Below are 18,637 nucleotides of genomic sequence, written 5' to 3'. Positions count from 1 at the left end.
ATTTGTGAGATATATATACATAAATATATATAAAAATAAAAAAAACATAAATAATAAAATTAAAAAATAAAAATAAAATAAAAATAAAATTAAAAATTAAAAAATAAAAAATAAAATATAAAATATAAGAGAGTGTGTATACAGAAATCCTCGAACTATACAGGACAGGTCTTATGCAGTCTATGTAAACACGCAAGGGGCATCAAAAGTGAGGATGGTTCAGTGCGGATAAAGACTATATCAATTTTGTGATACCTGTGCAGAGGATTCCCTATTTTATTACAATTTTTATATACTTTTTAAACATTTAAATATTTTTTTACTTTTTTATATATAACCAGTCCTTTTATATAGTCTCATTTAGAAAGCTCTTAAAAACCAGTCTTTTTTACCATTAGACGTTTTTACCAATAATTTGTGGCTTTTTATCAGTTGTTTACCTTAACCGTAAAACATACCGTTTTAAGAATTTTTTACACACAGGTATGTTTTGTACTACCCTTCTCTTCCAGCATCCACGGAATCCCTCCTTTTTTGCAATCCAAAAGTATACAATTTCAGTGCTTCATCCTCACATTCTTTTGAATATATCATTTTCTTGAATATATTGGCACCTGACCTTCTCATCCAGCATCATTGATCGCTGACACATTGGTGTGTATCACCCTCTTTGTTTTTCCTCCTCACCTAGTAACATTGACACATATATATGCACATACTTTTCCATGTCCTGAATCCTCTGCACAGGTATCACAAAATTGATATAGTCTTTATCCGCACTGAACCATCCTCACTTTTGATGCCCCTTGCGTGTTTACATAGACTGCATAAGACGTGTCCTGTATAGTTCGAGGATTTCTGTATACACACTCTCTTATATTTTATATTTTATTTTTTATTTTTTAATTTTTAATTTTATTTTTATTTTATTTTTATTTTTTAATTTTATTATTTATGTTTTTTTTTTATTTTTATTTTTATATATATTTATGTATATATATCTCACAAATTTTCTTCACACTTATATATTTTTTTATTGCTTTGTATGAGATATACGTAGATATGAAATAAAAACTCATTCAGCGCTACAATCAGCAAAATGGAATAAAAGCTGCTGAACACCGGTAAAGGTCAAATCTATCAAAACCCAGATGAAACATAAAATACAAAAGGGGTGCAGCGCTACAGTAGAAAGTGTGAACTCAGACTGTATAATTGTGAAAAAGTCCTAACTGAACAATTAAATCACAAATACTGTGCAAGCTTAAAATAAAGAAGAGTCCTTTAAATGTCACAAATCCAAGCCATAAGATCAAGGAAAACCCGTGCTGTAAAGGATGAAACAGATGCACCTCTTCATAAGTGACTCCATCACCAGAGTGTGTGCTAGCCTCTCACCTCAATGCTCAGACCTCTAGGGTCATAACGCAGTGTGTTTACAAACACCTGATGGGCTCCCAATCTTCTCAGCTTTGCCTCCAACCTCCAACCTCAGACCGGTCATAGAGTAAGAGATTCCATCATAGAGGGGGGGACAAAAGGACATCTAGTGCTCTCCGTATATATAACAGTTTATTGAATAATAAAAGATATTGCACTTACAAGCATGGCACTATCCTAGTGCAAAACGAACAGCATAAGTGTATAACAGCACAGCCAGCTGGCCGCTCGGTGTGCGATCCCTTCGGAGCGTCGCGGGTGACGTCACAGCTCCTCCCCCGTACGCGTTGCGTCAGTGGGTGTGACTTCTTCAGCGGGGTACGTGGAGGGCGGCACCCGCACGCTATTTATAGATGCTGCTAAGCAACCGGACCAATCGTTCCAGGGCGGAACAGGAAACTCTCAGGTTTCCATTTTGGAATAGGGAAAGAGAACCAGCTCTACTTCCTGATGGCTCCGGAGCTAACAAAAACTCATATTTACAGACCGGAAACAGGGGAAAAGACACGGTTCAGTTCCTCTCTGTCTTTGTCGATGTAATTAGGAGCTAATAAATATACTATTGCACTTCGTGAATGCTAGGGGCACAAAACCTTTAACAGGACATAAAGTGACAATGCATAGTGCATAATATAATAACCTAAAAGTTTTCAAAAAATTATTTTATATAAAAACTCTTTTTTTCTTCAAAAGTCTTTTTGAAAAAATCTTTTTGAAAAAATGGCAAATGTTAAATAAGATAGTAAATACAATTCTAAAATCTTTTCATAAAAGCTAAAAAAGACGTGTAACCGCGATGCTCCGTATGGATCTTACAAACACATGTATATATAAAAAACATAAAAAACATAACAGAAAAAACATCTAAAAATCAGCAATAATCATCTATTGGAAATAAAACAATTAAGATCAAATTCTACAGCACGGGTTTTCCTTGATCTTATGGCTTGGATTTGTGACATTTAAAGGACTCTTCTTTATTTTAAGCTTGCACAGTATTTGTGATTTAATTGTTCAGTTAGGACTTTTTCACAATTATACAGTCTGAGTTCACACTTTCTACTGTAGCGCTGCACCCCTTTTGTATTTTATGTTTCATCTGGGTTTTGATAGATTTGACCTTTACCGGTGTTCAGCAGCTTTTATTCCATTTTGCTGATTGTAGCGCTGAATGAGTTTTTATTTTATATTTTTTGTAGCAAGTCTATATACATTTGGCTGCTAATCTTACAGAATGGATGTTTTTCAATATATTGAGGTGCGTGAGATCGCATTAGATGATGTGTTTACACGCACACTTATATCCAAAGAACCGAGCAACCTTTCCCATTATTTCAAAAAGTTAGGACACTTATTTGAAAAAAAGATTAAAGCTTGGTGGGATGTGGTTTCATTCCAACAGTATATCTCCTCTAAAATAATCCCGCGTCGTTTGCGTTGGGATATCCCACCAAATGATGGGCTTTTAGATGAGGAATCATACACAGAATGGAATGAATTCTTCACTACAAAGGGTCTTGAGCTCCTCACTTTTCTGTTAACACGGAAACAGAGGAAGATGAAGGCTCTTGAGACCCAAATAGAGGCTATCAAAACCTCTATAGAAAAAGAGAAGGATAAACCAGAGTTCATAAAACTATCAGAAGAACTCAAAACCAAACTCATCAAATGGGATAAGGAGGCTCAGGAAAAGAAAAAGAAAAAATTCCTAAGGGATATAGGAGATTTTAGCAACAAAATGGTGTATAGGTGGCAAGTAAACCTTCTGTCCTCAGCAGCCCCTGAAGCAGTTTCCAGCACCTCAATGAATGAGGACGTACCCACTCAGGATTGTGGGACTCCTCAGTCACAATTCCCCTCATTAGGAGGGCCTCCACCCAGAGGAAGAGGTCGGGGAAACAAAAGAGGGAGAGGCCGAGGAAGAGGGGGGGGCCAAAAACCTTATCACCGTCCCTCATCCAGGGAGAATTGGAGTGGTGATAATTATCACCAACCCAACCTTGAGTGGCAAACTGTCCCCTATCACAATAGGGGGCATCGAGGGGGACCTAGAGGACGTAGGGGACAGAGAGGTGCGTACCCATTAGGGGATCGCCCTATCCCAACGGAAAATAGGTTCCAGCCATTACAAAATCAAGGAGAGGACCCCCATTTTTTAGGGATACAGAGGACCCCCTGGAGGGACCCTCAACTAGACCCGTCAACTCCATTGGGAATCAGCCCCTATTATCCTCCTCAGCAGCCCCCGTATCCATTGATAAACGGGACGGAAAATCAAAAGAAAAGAAAAAAAGAGGATGCAGAGGAGGTAGAAGGGTACAAAAAATCAAAATCCCGATAGGAACCGGAATATTCAATCTTAGCGGTGTCACTCTTACTGATGATGAGATCAGAGTTTTGGACAAGGGACTAAAATTCGCACCGACTAAGAATATGAATAAGTTCGATACCTATGTCAATCTTCAAAAATTTGCTAGAACATTAAGCATCAAAAAACATTTTTTAACAAATCCATATCCTGATAGGGGAGAGGTTAGAGTCTCACACCATTCCAAATTACGGAATAAATCAGTGTTTAATCCCCCTAATGTGGACACTAAGAACATTGAAGTGTTCAAAAATATGGTAAGCCGTGATTTGGATTCACTTAGGATCAGGAGAGCGAATGATCCCCAACAAATCAAAAAGGGTATTAAACTGCTAGAGGGCAGGAAAGATCTAGTGATCCGCCCGGCTGATAAGGGAGGTGCCTTGGTAGTAATGAGTGGGACCTACTACCGTCAAGAGATGCAGAGGCTCCTTAGTGACAGGAATACCTACTCTCTCTTGTCAGGTAACCCTATGATCAGGTTTAAAAAAGAACTGGGAGTTTTGATCAACAAAGGGGAGAAATCTGGAATTTTGAGCTCTAAGGAAGCCCAGTATCTCAACCCCTTATTTTGCAGGACCCCTATAATTTATTTTCTCCCTAAAATCCACAAGAATCAAACGTGTCCACCTGGCCGTCCAATTGTAAACGGCATAGATTCTATAACGGCAAGGTTAGGTCAGTATATCGACCATTATCTGCAGCCTTTGGTATGTGGCACATCCGCATACCTCAAGGACACTAAACATGTAATCCAGCTTCTTGGGGACTTAACGGGAACTTCAGAAAGCATATTGGTGACTGCTGACGTAGGGTCGCTTTACACCATTATAAATCATGAAGATGCTTTGTATTCTGTGAAGTGGGCCCTAAGTAAGTCAGATTTGACCTCTAAACATCGTAAGTTCCTTGTCGAATGTTTAGATTTCTGTTTACTAAAAAATTATTTTTGGTACAACCGAGAATATTTTCTACAAGTGAAAGGAGTTGCTATGGGAGGACGTTTTGCTCCCAGTGTGGCAAATTTATTTATGTCACACTGGGAGGAGGAGGTGATCTTCACAAACCGTCCTCCCCAGCTGAGTTGTTACCGTCGTTTCATCGACGATCTCCTCCTAGTTTGGAGAGGAGATATGACCAGTCTGCAGCAATTCATGAACCATCTTAGTTCCAATAATAGGAACATTGAACTAACTTGGAATGTAAACACCGAAAGTATTATATTCTTGGATTTGGAGATTTTCAAAAATGATGGGTGTCTAAAAACTCGTACCTACTTCAAACCCACTGATCGTAACTCCTATATACCGACAGGAAGTTGCCACCATAATCTTTGGTTATGTAATATCCCCAGAGGGCAGTTTTTAAGGATGAAACGAAACTGTTCTCAGGAAGAAGACTTTCGCTCACAGTCCAAAATATTAGCCTCTAGGTTTTTAGAAAAAGGTTATGCTCCGGAACACATAGAGAAGGAACTATCTAGAGTGAGTGAGATCGAACGAGAAACCACTCTTATGCCCTCTAAAAAAATGGCTACCAGTAATGAATTTTGCTTTGTGCTGGACTACAATGTCCAGTACAAGAAGTTTGAAAATATAGTAGCCAAGTATTGGCCCATCCTACAACAAGACAGGGTATTGGGCCCGACTCTTCCATCAAAACCTAAATTTGTCTACCGAAGGGCGCCAACCTTGAGAGATCGGCTGGCACCAGGGGTTCTGGATCCCCCCATTAAATCTGATAATAGGCTCTTTCCATCTATGAAAGGTTTTTACGCCTGTGGAAGATGTGCTGCATGCAAAACCTCAAAAGGTAACATCAAAAGAAGGAAGGAATTTTTAGCTACAGCCACACAGGAAGTGCATGTTTTGAGGGATTTCATTACATGTGAGACCAAAGGTGTCGTTTATATGCTCGAATGTAAATGCGGATATCAATACGTGGGCAGAACCACGAGGGCATTGCATGTTCGAGTAGGAGAGCATATGAACAGAATTAGACAGGGAAAGGATAAGCACAATGTCCCCAAACACTTTAAAAGATACCATCACTGTGACCCTACTGGATTAAAGTTTTGGGGGATTGAGAAAACTACCAGGCATTGGAGGGGAGGTAACTTTACTAGGCAACTAAGTCGAAGAGAATCATTCTGGATTTACCAGACTAAAGTTTTAGTACCAGGGGGGTTAAATGTAGAATTTGATCTTAATTGTTTTATTTCCAATAGATGATTATTGCTGATTTTTAGATGTTTTTTCTGTTATGTTTTTTATGTTTTTTATATATACATGTGTTTGTAAGATCCATACGGAGCATCGCGGTTACACGTCTTTTTTAGCTTTTATGAAAAGATTTTAGAATTGTATTTACTATCTTATTTAACATTTGCCATTTTTTCAAAAAGATTTTTTCAAAAAGACTTTTGAAGAAAAAAAGAGTTTTTATATAAAATAATTTTTTGAAAACTTTTAGGTTATTATATTATGCACTATGCATTGTCACTTTATGTCCTGTTAAAGGTTTTGTGCCCCTAGCATTCACGAAGTGCAATAGTATATTTATTAGCTCCTAATTACATCGACAAAGACAGAGAGGAACTGAACCGTGTCTTTTCCCCTGTTTCCGGTCTGTAAATATGAGTTTTTGTTAGCTCCGGAGCCATCAGGAAGTAGAGCTGGTTCTCTTTCCCTATTCCAAAATGGAAACCTGAGAGTTTCCTGTTCCGCCCTGGAACGATTGGTCCGGTTGCTTAGCAGCATCTATAAATAGCGTGCGGGTGCCGCCCTCCACGTACCCCGCTGAAGAAGTCACACCCACTGACGCAACGCGTACGGGGGAGGAGCTGTGACGTCACCCGCGACGCTCCGAAGGGATCGCACACCGAGCGGCCAGCTGGCTGTGCTGTTATACACTTATGCTGTTCGTTTTGCACTAGGATAGTGCCATGCTTGTAAGTGCAATATCTTTTATTATTCAATAAACTGTTATATATACGGAGAGCACTAGATGTCCTTTTGTCCCCCCCTCTATGATGGAATCTCTTACTCTATGACCGGTCTGAGGTTGGAGGTTGGAGGCAAAGCTGAGAAGATTGGGAGCCCATCAGGTGTTTGTAAACACACTGCGTTATGACCCTAGAGGTCTGAGCATTGAGGTGAGAGGCTAGCACACACTCTGGTGATGGAGTCACTTATGAAGAGGTGCATCTGTTTCATCCTTTACAGCACGGGTTTTCCTTGATCTTATGGCTTGGATTTGTGACATTTAAAGGACTCTTCTTTATTTTAAGCTTGCACAGTATTTGTGATTTAATTGTTCAGTTAGGACTTTTTCACAATTATACAGTCTGAGTTCACACTTTCTACTGTAGCGCTGCACCCCTTTTGTATTTTATACGTAGATATGGCCCTCTTGTTTTATGTATTTTTTATAATTCGGCCTTTTTTAGCATGTTTTAAATGATCACAATAAAGTTATGTTTTTAGAAACTTAAAGGCTCGTAGCACACTCGGACAAATTAATGAGATCAGATATGATGAAGTATGGCCGTTCCCCTGCACATCCATAATGAAGCTAGTGGCTGAGTAATATGGCTTCCGGAGAGGGAGTAGCAAGATGGCGGTGTTTGTTCCGTCCCCTCCGTTACCTGGATACGGGCGGCTATAAATATTCCGGGAGTACGCTATGTTGACGCCGCTCCAGTTGACGTCATTGTGACGAAACGCGTAGGGCGGAGTCTCCGACGTCAAACGTCACTTCCGGTTGTCGGCCGTGGAACGCGGAAGCCTCCCGGCGAACACGACTATTCTGATCTTGATCTACTGTACGAGTGAGTCTACTACGCCGCTATTTTATAACTGTATGTTACTATTATTCACCATGGGGTATTTTTCCTTTCATGTGAGCACTCAGGGCACCCGCCGCTGACTTCTCTGACTGCTCGTTCATCTCGAAAAGGAACATCTCCATACATCAACATACAGGTTGTACCAAGCTATTTGCGCCACCTAGTGGCCACTCGTGGAATTTCACTTATCCACTTTTTTTATTTTATTATATTCATTTTTTTCACTCACGTTGATACAGATCACGTGGCACATTCATTTGGAAATCACTCACATATCTTCGGTTGTGGGTCTTTTGTCACGACATCGGTTTATATATATATATATTTTCTTCGCATCCATTGTTTGATTTGAATATATCTTTGTTATCCATTTCTATTTATTATTATTTTTTTAGATATTGCACCATTTGTGGGTTATTGTTTACCAGTATACTTCCCCTTACACTTCACAAGGGGCATTTTTTACTTTAGAGGTAGCGCCACCACCAATCTTCACACTTCCTTTATAACACTTGCACCTTACACTCAAGGTCTGATTGGGGCAGCTTACACCTTTATCTAATATATTTCTCTCCCAAACATCTAGTCCGTAGCGCTGGTCATATTTCTTTAATACTATCTGTGTCTACCACCTTTGGGGGTATACAACCAGACCTAGCAGCAATGGATATATTTAAATATATGACTGGGAGAAATGTTAATGTGGAAGAGATTTTTGACCAAGTCACGATAATTCAAAGACAAGATATGGAGGGCTCCTTCAAACAACTAAAACAAAACATGGAGAAGCAATTAAGGGTCTGGTGGGATATCGCCACCCTAGAAAAATACAGCCGAGAGGGCATAACACCTAGGAGACTAAGGTGGGATATATCTCCCAATGACCACATTACAGACACCGCTTTGCTGGAGGAATGGTATCACTTCTTCAACAAATGTGAAAAGGAACTGTTAGGTATCATTATTAAGAGGAGACAATACAAATTAAAGAAAATAGAAGCCACAATTGTCCAATTGAAGGAACAACTAGCCCCCCACGCAGAAACAACTGAGTACAAAAATAAGGAGAAGAGCTTACAAGAATCTATATTAAAATATGATAAAACGATACAGGCTAAGAAGCAAAAGAAATACAAAAGAGATATTTTGGATTATAGAAACCAAAACGTTTATAAATGGCAATTGGATGAACTTTATAATGGACAAGGCAGCAGTGTGGATCCCATTGATTTAACATCCAGGGACCCCTCTGAAATGGGAGATGATGAGAACGATCCCTGGTTGGAAATAGGCACCCCCAGGACACCCAGGACTCCAGGAACCGAAATTGAAGATAATATGGATACAGACTGGGAACCAGAACCATCAACGTCCAACTCTAGGTCCAACACACACACCAATACCAGAGCAAATAGAACTCCAGGAACAAACCAAGCCCGTGTTAGCACATCCAATAGATTTGCCCCGCTAAGTTACCGTCCAGAAGTCCGATACGAGGATCAAGGCCCCCCCAGAGATGGAAGTTTTTTTCCAAGAGGCAATCGGGGAAGGCCCCCGAGAGGAGGGGCCCCACCAAGACATTACAACGACTGGAGGAACCACGGATGGCAACAGGAACAAGGAAGACAAAATGGATGGCAACAGGACCGTGGGAGGAACCATGGGTGGCAACAACCTTGGAGACGAGAAGGACAATGGGGAGCGCAAAGAGGATACCAGGGGCCACCCAATGGCCGACACACTCCATGGAGGGGGGAACAGAGAGGTCCAAGACCCCAAGGATATCGAGGAGAAACATGGAGACCAGAAGGGTTCAATTCCAACAGGAGGGAAGAACCACCGAGGTACTTCGAATACGGAAGAAACGAAAACCAAGGGGAAAACGAGGAGGGACAAAGAAAAAGAAGAAGGGTTTACTAGGAAAAGGAATATTCAATCTCAGTGGAATAATGTTTGATGAGGAGGAATTAAAAATCTTGGATTTAGGCCTAAAATATGCCCCTGATAAGAATTTGGACAAGTTTGAAGCCTATATCGATCTTCAAAAATATATCAGAAAGATTAACATAAAGAAATTCTTTGAGATCAAGAAAAACAAAACCACCCCCTCAGCACCCACTAAATTCAAACACACTACTTTAAAAAATAAATCGACCTTCAATCCCAAAAATCCACAAAACGAAAATCTGGAAGTATTCAAACGAATGGTAGAGGATGAAATTAGGAACTTGAAAATTGAGAGGAGGAAAGAGAAGAACATTTGGGACACAATAAGAAAACTTGAAAAAAAGAAGGGGATTGTCATCAGACCCGCTGACAAAGGGGGTGGTTTAGTCATTTTAAACCAAAAAGATTATGAGGAGGAGTTGGAAAGGCTATTAAGCGCAGAAGACACGTACAAGAAACTTCGTGGAAACCCTAAGATGAGACTACAAAAAGTTTTAAAGGATTTTATTGAAAAAGGAAAGAGGATGGGCATTTTAAACAGTAAGGAAGCGGAATATCTCCAGTTGGAAGAAGCAAGAACTCCTGTTATTTATTTTTTACCCAAGATTCACAAAGATGAAAAAAAGCCCCCAGGACGCCCCATAGTGAGTGGCATTAATTCAGTGCACTCACGTCTAGGGGAGTATTTAGATAAATTCTTGCAGCCCCTGGTCCCCAAGGGGAGATCATATCTTAGGGATAGTAAACAATTACTAAATGAAATTAAAAATTTAACTGTCACAGAAGAAGACCTTCTGGTAACTATTGATGTAAATTCCCTATATACTAACATCATACAGAGTGATGGGTTAGATAGTGTTGAATGGGCGCTGCACAAATACACTGACCTCAGACAAGCACAGATGCACTTTATTCTTGAGGGCCTGCAAATGGCCATGAATTCCAATTATTTTTGGTATAAGGGGAAGTATTACGAACAAACCAAAGGCGTCGCGATGGGAGCCAAATATGCACCTAGTGTTGCAAATATTTTCATGCAGAAATGGGAGGAAGAACAGATTTTTAGTGTAGAAAGACCCAACTTGCAATACTATAAGAGATATATAGATGATATTATCCTGATTTGGCGAGGGGATGTTGAAAGTTTACAGACTTTCTTTGACGAAATTAGTGGAAACAGATATGGATTATCGTTCACAGGCAACTGGGACAAACAAAAAATAGCCTATCTGGACCTAGAGCTGTTCAAACAGGATGGAAGTATTTTCAGTAAGACATTTTTTAAAAAGACCGATAAGAACGGCTACATACCAAAGAGGAGCTGCCACCATCCTAAATGGCTGGGGAATATCCCCAAAGGACAGTTGTTACGTATACGTAGGAACTGTAGTAATGCCCGGGATTATGACATACAAGCAGATCTCCTTATAGAGAGATTTATTGAGAAGGGATACAACAAGAAGGAAATGAGAAACCTTAAGGAAATAGTGAGAGATATGAATAGGGAGGAACTCATTAGGGATAAAGATAAAAAAGAAAAGAAGAACGACTATGAATTTGCCTTCATCACCGGTTTTAATAGACAGCATAAAGAGGTGGAGAGAATAATTAAAAAACATTGGCCCATCCTTGCAGCAGACAAGACACTTAAGAAAATTCTACCAAAGAAACCTACCTTCATATACAGAAGAGCCCCAACTCTAAGAGACAAACTGGTGAAAAATGTGATTAACCCTCCAAAACGGATCACTCTTCCGACTAGCCTTAATGGCTTTTTTAGATGCAAGAAATGCCTACCGTGCAAAACGAATAAAAAACAGCCGAGAAAGATCACCAACTTTACTTCTAGCACCACAGGAGAGTCGTTCAGGATAAAAGATACTATCACGTGTACCAGCTCCTATGTGACATATGTCATTGAGTGCCCATGTCACTTACAGTACATCGGAAGAACTACCCGACAGTTGTACGTCAGGATACGCGAACATGTCAAAAATATTAGAAAGGGGTTTGAGAAACACACCCTTTCTAGGCACTTTAAAGAGGCACATGGTCAAGATCCCTCGGGCCTTATATTCTATGGGATAGACAAGATCAAAGACGATTGGAGAGGTAGTAATAAACGCAGAATGGTTTCACGCAATGAAACCAAGTGGATTTACTTGATGAGATCTCTCCGGCCCGAAGGACTAAATACTGACATAGACCTGAACTGCTTTATTACGGATACATGAACATCCAACTCCTTTATCCTCCCTATTTTATTACAATTTTTATATACTTTTTAAACATTTAAATATTTTTTTACTTTTTTATATATAACCAGTCCTTTTATATAGTCTCATTTAGAAAGCTCTTAAAAACCAGTCTTTTTTACCATTAGACGTTTTTACCAATAATTTGTGGCTTTTTATCAGTTGTTTACCTTAACCGTAAAACATACCGTTTTAAGAATTTTTTACACACAGGTATGTTTTGTACTACCCTTCTCTTCCAGCATCCACGGAATCCCTCCTTTTTTGCAATCCAAAAGTATACAATTTCAGTGCTTCATCCTCACATTCTTTTGAATATATCATTTTCTTGAATATATTGGCACCTGACCTTCTCATCCAGCATCATTGATCGCTGACACATTGGTGTGTATCACCCTCTTTGTTTTTCCTCCTCACCTAGTAACATTGACACATATATATGCACATACTTTTCCATGTCCTGAATCCTCTGCACAGGTATCACAAAATTGATATAGTCTTTATCCGCACTGAACCATCCTCACTTTTGATGCCCCTTGCGTGTTTACATAGACTGCATAAGACCTGTCCTGTATAGTTCGAGGATTTCTGTATACACACTCTCTTATATTTTATATTTTATTTTTTATTTTTTAATTTTTAATTTTATTTTTATTTTATTTTTATTTTTTAATTTTATTATTTATGTTTTTTTTTATTTTTATTTTTATATATATTTATGTATATATATCTCACAAATTTTCTTCACACTTATATATTTTTTTATTGCTTTGTATGAGATATACGTAGATATGGCCCTCTTGTTTTATGTATTTTTTATAATTCGGCCTTTTTTAGCATGTTTTAAATGATCACAATAAAGTTATGTTTTTAGAAACTTAAAGGCTCGTAGCACACTCGGACAAATTAATGAGATCAGATATGATGAAGTATGGCCGTTCCCCTGCACATCCATAATGAAGCTAGTGGCTGAGTAATATGGCTTCCGGAGAGGGAGTAGCAAGATGGCGGTGTTTGTTCCGTCCCCTCCGTTACCTGGATACGGGCGGCTATAAATATTCCGGGAGTACGCTATGTTGACGCCGCTCCAGTTGACGTCATTGTGACGAAACGCGTAGGGCGGAGTCTCCGACGTCAAACGTCACTTCCGGTTGTCGGCCGTGGAACGCGGAAGCCTCCCGGCGAACACGACTATTCTGATCTTGATCTACTGTACGAGTGAGTCTACTACGCCGCTATTTTATAACTGTATGTTACTATTATTCACCATGGGGTATTTTTCCTTTCATGTGAGCACTCAGGGCACCCGCCGCTGACTTCTCTGACTGCTCGTTCATCTCGAAAAGGAACATCTCCATACATCAACATACAGGTTGTACCAAGCTATTTGCGCCACCTAGTGGCCACTCGTGGAATTTCACTTATCCACTTTTTTTATTTTATTATATTCATTTTTTTCACTCACGTTGATACAGATCACGTGGCACATTCATTTGGAAATCACTCACATATCTTCGGTTGTGGGTCTTTTGTCACGACATCGGTTTATATATATATATATTTTCTTCGCATCCATTGTTTGATTTGAATATATCTTTGTTATCCATTTCTATTTATTATTATTTTTTTAGATATTGCACCATTTGTGGGTTATTGTTTACCAGTATACTTCCCCTTACACTTCACAAGGGGCATTTTTTACTTTAGAGGTAGCGCCACCACCAATCTTCACACTTCCTTTATAACACTTGCACCTTACACTCAAGGTCTGATTGGGGCAGCTTACACCTTTATCTAATATATTTCTCTCCCAAACATCTAGTCCGTAGCGCTGGTCATATTTCTTTAATACTAGTGGTAAGCTGTTCCCTGACATAGGTTCCCCCGGAAGTGACGAGGGTAGGGAATTTTCACGGAACACCGGAATAACCGGTCAAAATCCTCGCAAGAACAGGGAGAACATGTCAACCCCCGGCAGGTAGTTCTTTAAGATGTTTTTCCCTTTACTTATACCTGCTAATCCCAACAGCAACACCCTTCCTGTCCTAGTGTGACAACTTTATTTTATATATGGAGGAGCAGCATTGTCGCCCCAGTTTGATCTCTTGATTTGGACTACAAACAGCGGGCAATCTCCTTCTCTCCATAAGATAAGACTGTAGCGAGCACTGGACAACACTATATTTTTGGCAGGATCCACTGGGATTTTGTCTTTTTATTGCAATCATCATTTAGATATAAAAAAAAAAAAACCTTTTAATGGTTTTTGTCAAAGATCAAAACAGAACAAACAAGGGAAGTTGCTGGATTCTACTTTCACTTCCTACCATGAGTAGGATTGAGTTAGCAGCATATACAGTGTGTGTGTATCTATCTATCTATCTATCTATCTATCTATATATATATATATATATATATATATATATATATATATATATATAGTATAATGCAGATTTTCAGCCACTGATTTATCATAGTATTTTCAGGCCAACCTGCCCATTTGCTCATTTCTTGTTTAGAGCGTCTCCTTTAGTGTTGGAAGTCCTTGGTGTAGGGCCATAGGAACTACAAACAGCTGCAATGGTGTTGGGTAAAAGTTTAATTTCACCTGCCACCTTCTATTGAATTCTGTACTGTACGTACAATGTATACACTTGTAGCACTGTCCCCGTAGGGCAAGCTGTGTGATGACTTCTTTGGTCTCATCTGATTACCTGCAGACAGTCACTTAGAGACAGTTCACTAATCCATCCTTACTCCCAATGGCTCGTTACTCAATAAACAGTCCAGTGGTTTTGTTTTTTTATTTATTGTGGAACTTGGATGGGAGAAGGGAATAGTGGGATACTCCAACTTGAACTATTCACAGTGGATAAGGACAACTCTCACTTGGCCTCACCAGATCATTTGTGCAAGCAGACACACTGCTTTTACCATACTGCTAGTTGTATGGAAGACTTGAGCCCTCTTGCTCTCTCTAGCAGTAGACTTGATGCAACTACATTATCTTCAGGACATTCTTTAGCATCCCCTTGACTGACACCCATCCACTGACTCTTCTAGCAGAAGAGGTGGCCCTCTCAGGACAGGCCCCATGACACAGATCTCTGCTCACTGTAGGCAGAATCAGATCCTTTCTAGTGTCTCCATTCCAGTCAGCTCTGCAGGACATCTGGGTTCAGCTCCTCTCTGACTCTCAGGCCCTCAGGTTGACCACCTGAGGCTGCATGGCAGCTTCTACAGAGGAAGGGCAGCCATGTAGCCTCAGGTGGTCAACCTTTAGGACCTGAGAGTCATAGAAATGCTAAACCCAGATGTCCTGCCGAGCTGACTGGAAGGGAGACACAGGGAAGGATCTGATTCTGCCTACAGTTAGTACCCTGCTGGGAACCCGCATTCCAGCTGAAAGGCCCTGAGCACACGTGCTCTTGGCATTTATACATTGTCCCAGCATGCACCAATGTACTTTCCTCTGCCAATCAATAGAGCTGTACTAAATGCCTGTGCATTCATTTGTCAGATTTCCTCCCACTGTCCTATATGCCTCCCTATTGGATCAGACAAACTGAGTTGTACCTGAGCACAATGAGCAGACCTCACTAGCAGATCCTTCTCTTTGGTAGGCAGAGAACAATATAGATTTACCTGACAATCTCTCTAATAAGTCAAAAAGATCTATAACTATACTCTTTCTTCTAGCACCTACCTAGGAGGGTGCTACACACTGTACTCTTCTAAACACACATCCAAATCCTTCTGTCATTTCAGTTTCACAGTGCACAACAATAAGAACCAAAACATGACAAATCACCTTGAAGAAGAAGAATGATAAAAATATTGTTTCTATCCATGGTGACACATAAAATAGCTGTGAAACAACCAATGTGATAAGTCGTACGCTCCTAAATTTAGTTGAATGATTCTTCACCTATGAAAATATTAAAATAATTATAACAAATTACAAACACTGCATAATTCAAGGAACAGTATATACAGCACAAATCATTACATTTACATGACTTTCCTTTGTACTGCTTACAAAATATCATTTTTTCTTTCGCTACATAGAGTGGTGCCACAATCCTTATCAATTGTTTTGTCATCATGGAGGTTGATATACCAAAAACACAAAAGCTGTTCAGTTTGCAAGGGCATTTCCCCTTCGCTTAGTGAATGAGGTGAAGCTCTGAGGACTGCCATCATCAAATCTTTTGCATGCAAAATTATTGTTTTATTTTTTTTTTTTCATGTAGGTGATTGGATATTCTTTGAAAAGTGAATTTTCACCACTTTCAGTAAGCTATGGTAAATTCCTTTGCAAAATGAACAGCCAATTTGCCTTTAGTAAATGCACTAAATGGAGTCGACCTGGTTGCAAAGTATTGCACTGACACAATTGCATAAAAAGGTCTTTTGATCATCCGGTCAGTGCTGAATGGTGATCATTGGCTTGGTTTTGGCTTGGTTGGTAAATAAAGCCATTGATAAATCTTTATCCTAAGAGCCGGTTCACATACAGGCGACCCGACTTGCCTGGGTGACCTGTGAAGTCGCGGTGCACAGCGCGCACCGCAACCTCGGAGAGACATGCACGGACTTCATATCATTGAAGTCAATGCAGGTCGCTCCAGGTCGCCCCAAAGTAGTACAGGACCCTTTTTCTAAGTCGGAGCGACTTGTGTCGCTCCTATTAGAACGGGTCCTGTGCTAATCTATGGCAGACGACCCACGGCGAATTGTCAGGCGACCAGGTCGCCTGACAAGTCGCCCCAGTGTGAACCGGCTCTAACACTCACCCAAATCCTTTGTTTATCAACACAGCCTTGCAATCACCACTTTATTTTTAAAAACTAAAAATATGGTGGATACATTTTGTCTAAATGTCCCATGGAAACATAATTATAACATATATATATCTATATATATAATTTAAAAAATTGTACATATATATATATATATATATATATATTTATGTATGTTATAATTATGTTTCCATGGGACATTAAGCCCCCGTTCACACTAAGGCGACCTGTGAGGCGACCTGGTCGCCTCACAGGTTGCCGTAGGTCGCCTTCCATAGGGAAGCTGCGGACCCGTTCTAATAGAAGCGACACAAGTCGCTCCGACTAGGAAAAAGGGTCCGCAGCTTCTTTGGGGTGACCCAGAGGCGACCGCCATAGACTTCAATGTTATGAAGTCCGTGGCGGCCGCTCCGAGGTCGCGGCGCGCTGCTCGCACCGCGACCTCGGAGGTCGCCCCCCGAAGTCGGATCGCCCCTATGTGAACGGGGCCTTAGACAAAATGTATCCACTATATTTTTAGTTTTTTTAAATAAAGTGGTGATTGCAAGGCTGTGTTGATAAACAAAGGATTTGGGTGAGTGTTAGAGCCGGTTCACACTGCCGTGACTTGTCAGGCGACTTGGTCAGCCTGACAAGTCACGCTCCCTCGCGGTCCATTGACTGCTACAGGACCCGTTCTAATAGGAGCGACACAAGTCGCTCCGACTTAGAAAGAGGGTCCTGTACTACTTCGGGGCGACCTCGGAGCGACTTGCATAGACATTCATTATATGAAGTCCGTGCAAGTCGCGCCAAAGTCGCGGTGCACGGGACTTCACAAGTCGCCCCCGAAGTAGTACAGAGTCGTGTCGCCATAGTGTGAACCGACTCTTAAGGATAAAGATTTATCAATGACTTTTATTTACCAATATATATTATAATATATTTAAAAAAACTGTGTATATATATATATATATATATATATATATTTTATATAATATATATTATAAAAAAAATTGTACATGATCTGCTGGCTTCTATTAAAGCTTGACTTTACTGTTGATTTAGAGATACATCAGTATTGTATGTATGTTTTTTATCTTATTTATCCAAAATCAAGAAAGAACAGGCTTTAAAAATGTTTTTAAAAATTACAAAAATAAAAGTGACAGTATGTAAATAATATTTAAATATTCAGACAAGGATAAAAGCACAAAACAAATATTTCCAAGTAAATTTCTTCTATTATTCGTAAGCAAAATTAGGAGATCCTATTCCTGTGAACAGATCACATGCCTGACAAGGGGGTCCTACGTGGCTCTGAAACTTTGCACTACACCATTTTGTGATGTGATTTTTCTTGACTTAAAAAACCTTTCCAGGAAATTGATGATCTGTGAAGTGCTGGTGAATATCTACATAACCTATTTCTGTGAATTCTGTAATTTTCCAGCAAAATCAAATGTACTGAAATCACTCCATTCATCCCTAGAGTACTTATCATTATAGCATATCCTAGTATGAAGCTTTCACATACAGTTGATTAACAATGTGCAACCGGATTCAACATGTTCATTAGCAGAAATCTTTAAAAATGTTTACAAGCATCTTTTCTTTTAATAAAATTAACACAATGGAAACCCTATAATGCTTTAAAAATATTTAAAGAAAAATGGAAAGTGAGATGGTACTTACTTGTGTTCTCTTGAGTCTAGACAGTAACATTCATCCAACACAATTTTCTAAAATAAATTGTAACTCCTTCTTGTTTTACGTAATTTCCTCGGTGGCCCAAACAAACAGGGTGTTTGACATTTGTCTGCCAGTATACGTTGTTCCCTTTGTGAAGGAGTTCATATCCGGAAAATAATAGTTCTCTTTTTTTCTCTCTCTCTTTTTTTAATATTAAATGATTCTCCCCCCGCACCGTCCACTTCTTCCCCATCAACACTTTCTGTTGCAATCAACTATAACACAACACTTCTTTGCAGTATAAATC

At 39.6% G+C, this 18,637-nt stretch overlaps 1 protein-coding gene across 1 annotated transcript in view; it reads right to left on the bottom strand.

The window, feature by feature from the left end:
- The window catches only part of LOC309569005 (sialic acid-binding Ig-like lectin 6), a gene marked incomplete at its 3' end in the record, with an annotated part of 47,938 nt that extends 29,584 nt beyond the window's left edge, over positions 1 to 18,354 (bottom strand). Inside the window, exons 1-2 of the mRNA XM_082274766.1 lie at positions 18,334 to 18,354; positions 15,669 to 15,785 (exon numbers count right to left, since the gene is read on the bottom strand). Of these exons, the coding sequence (XP_082130892.1) occupies positions 15,669 to 15,708 (40 nt within the window). The 5' untranslated portion in view covers positions 15,709 to 15,785; positions 18,334 to 18,354. The remainder of the gene's footprint in view (positions 1 to 15,668; positions 15,786 to 18,333) is intronic.
- Between the last annotated feature and the right edge of the window lie 283 nt (positions 18,355 to 18,637).

Source organism: Pelophylax lessonae (genome assembly GCF_965119305.1).
Source record: "Pelophylax lessonae genome assembly, chromosome: 12".
NCBI classification, from domain to species: Eukaryota; Metazoa; Chordata; class Amphibia; order Anura; family Ranidae; genus Pelophylax; species Pelophylax lessonae.
This window is presented reverse-complemented; position numbering and strand designations above follow the sequence as displayed.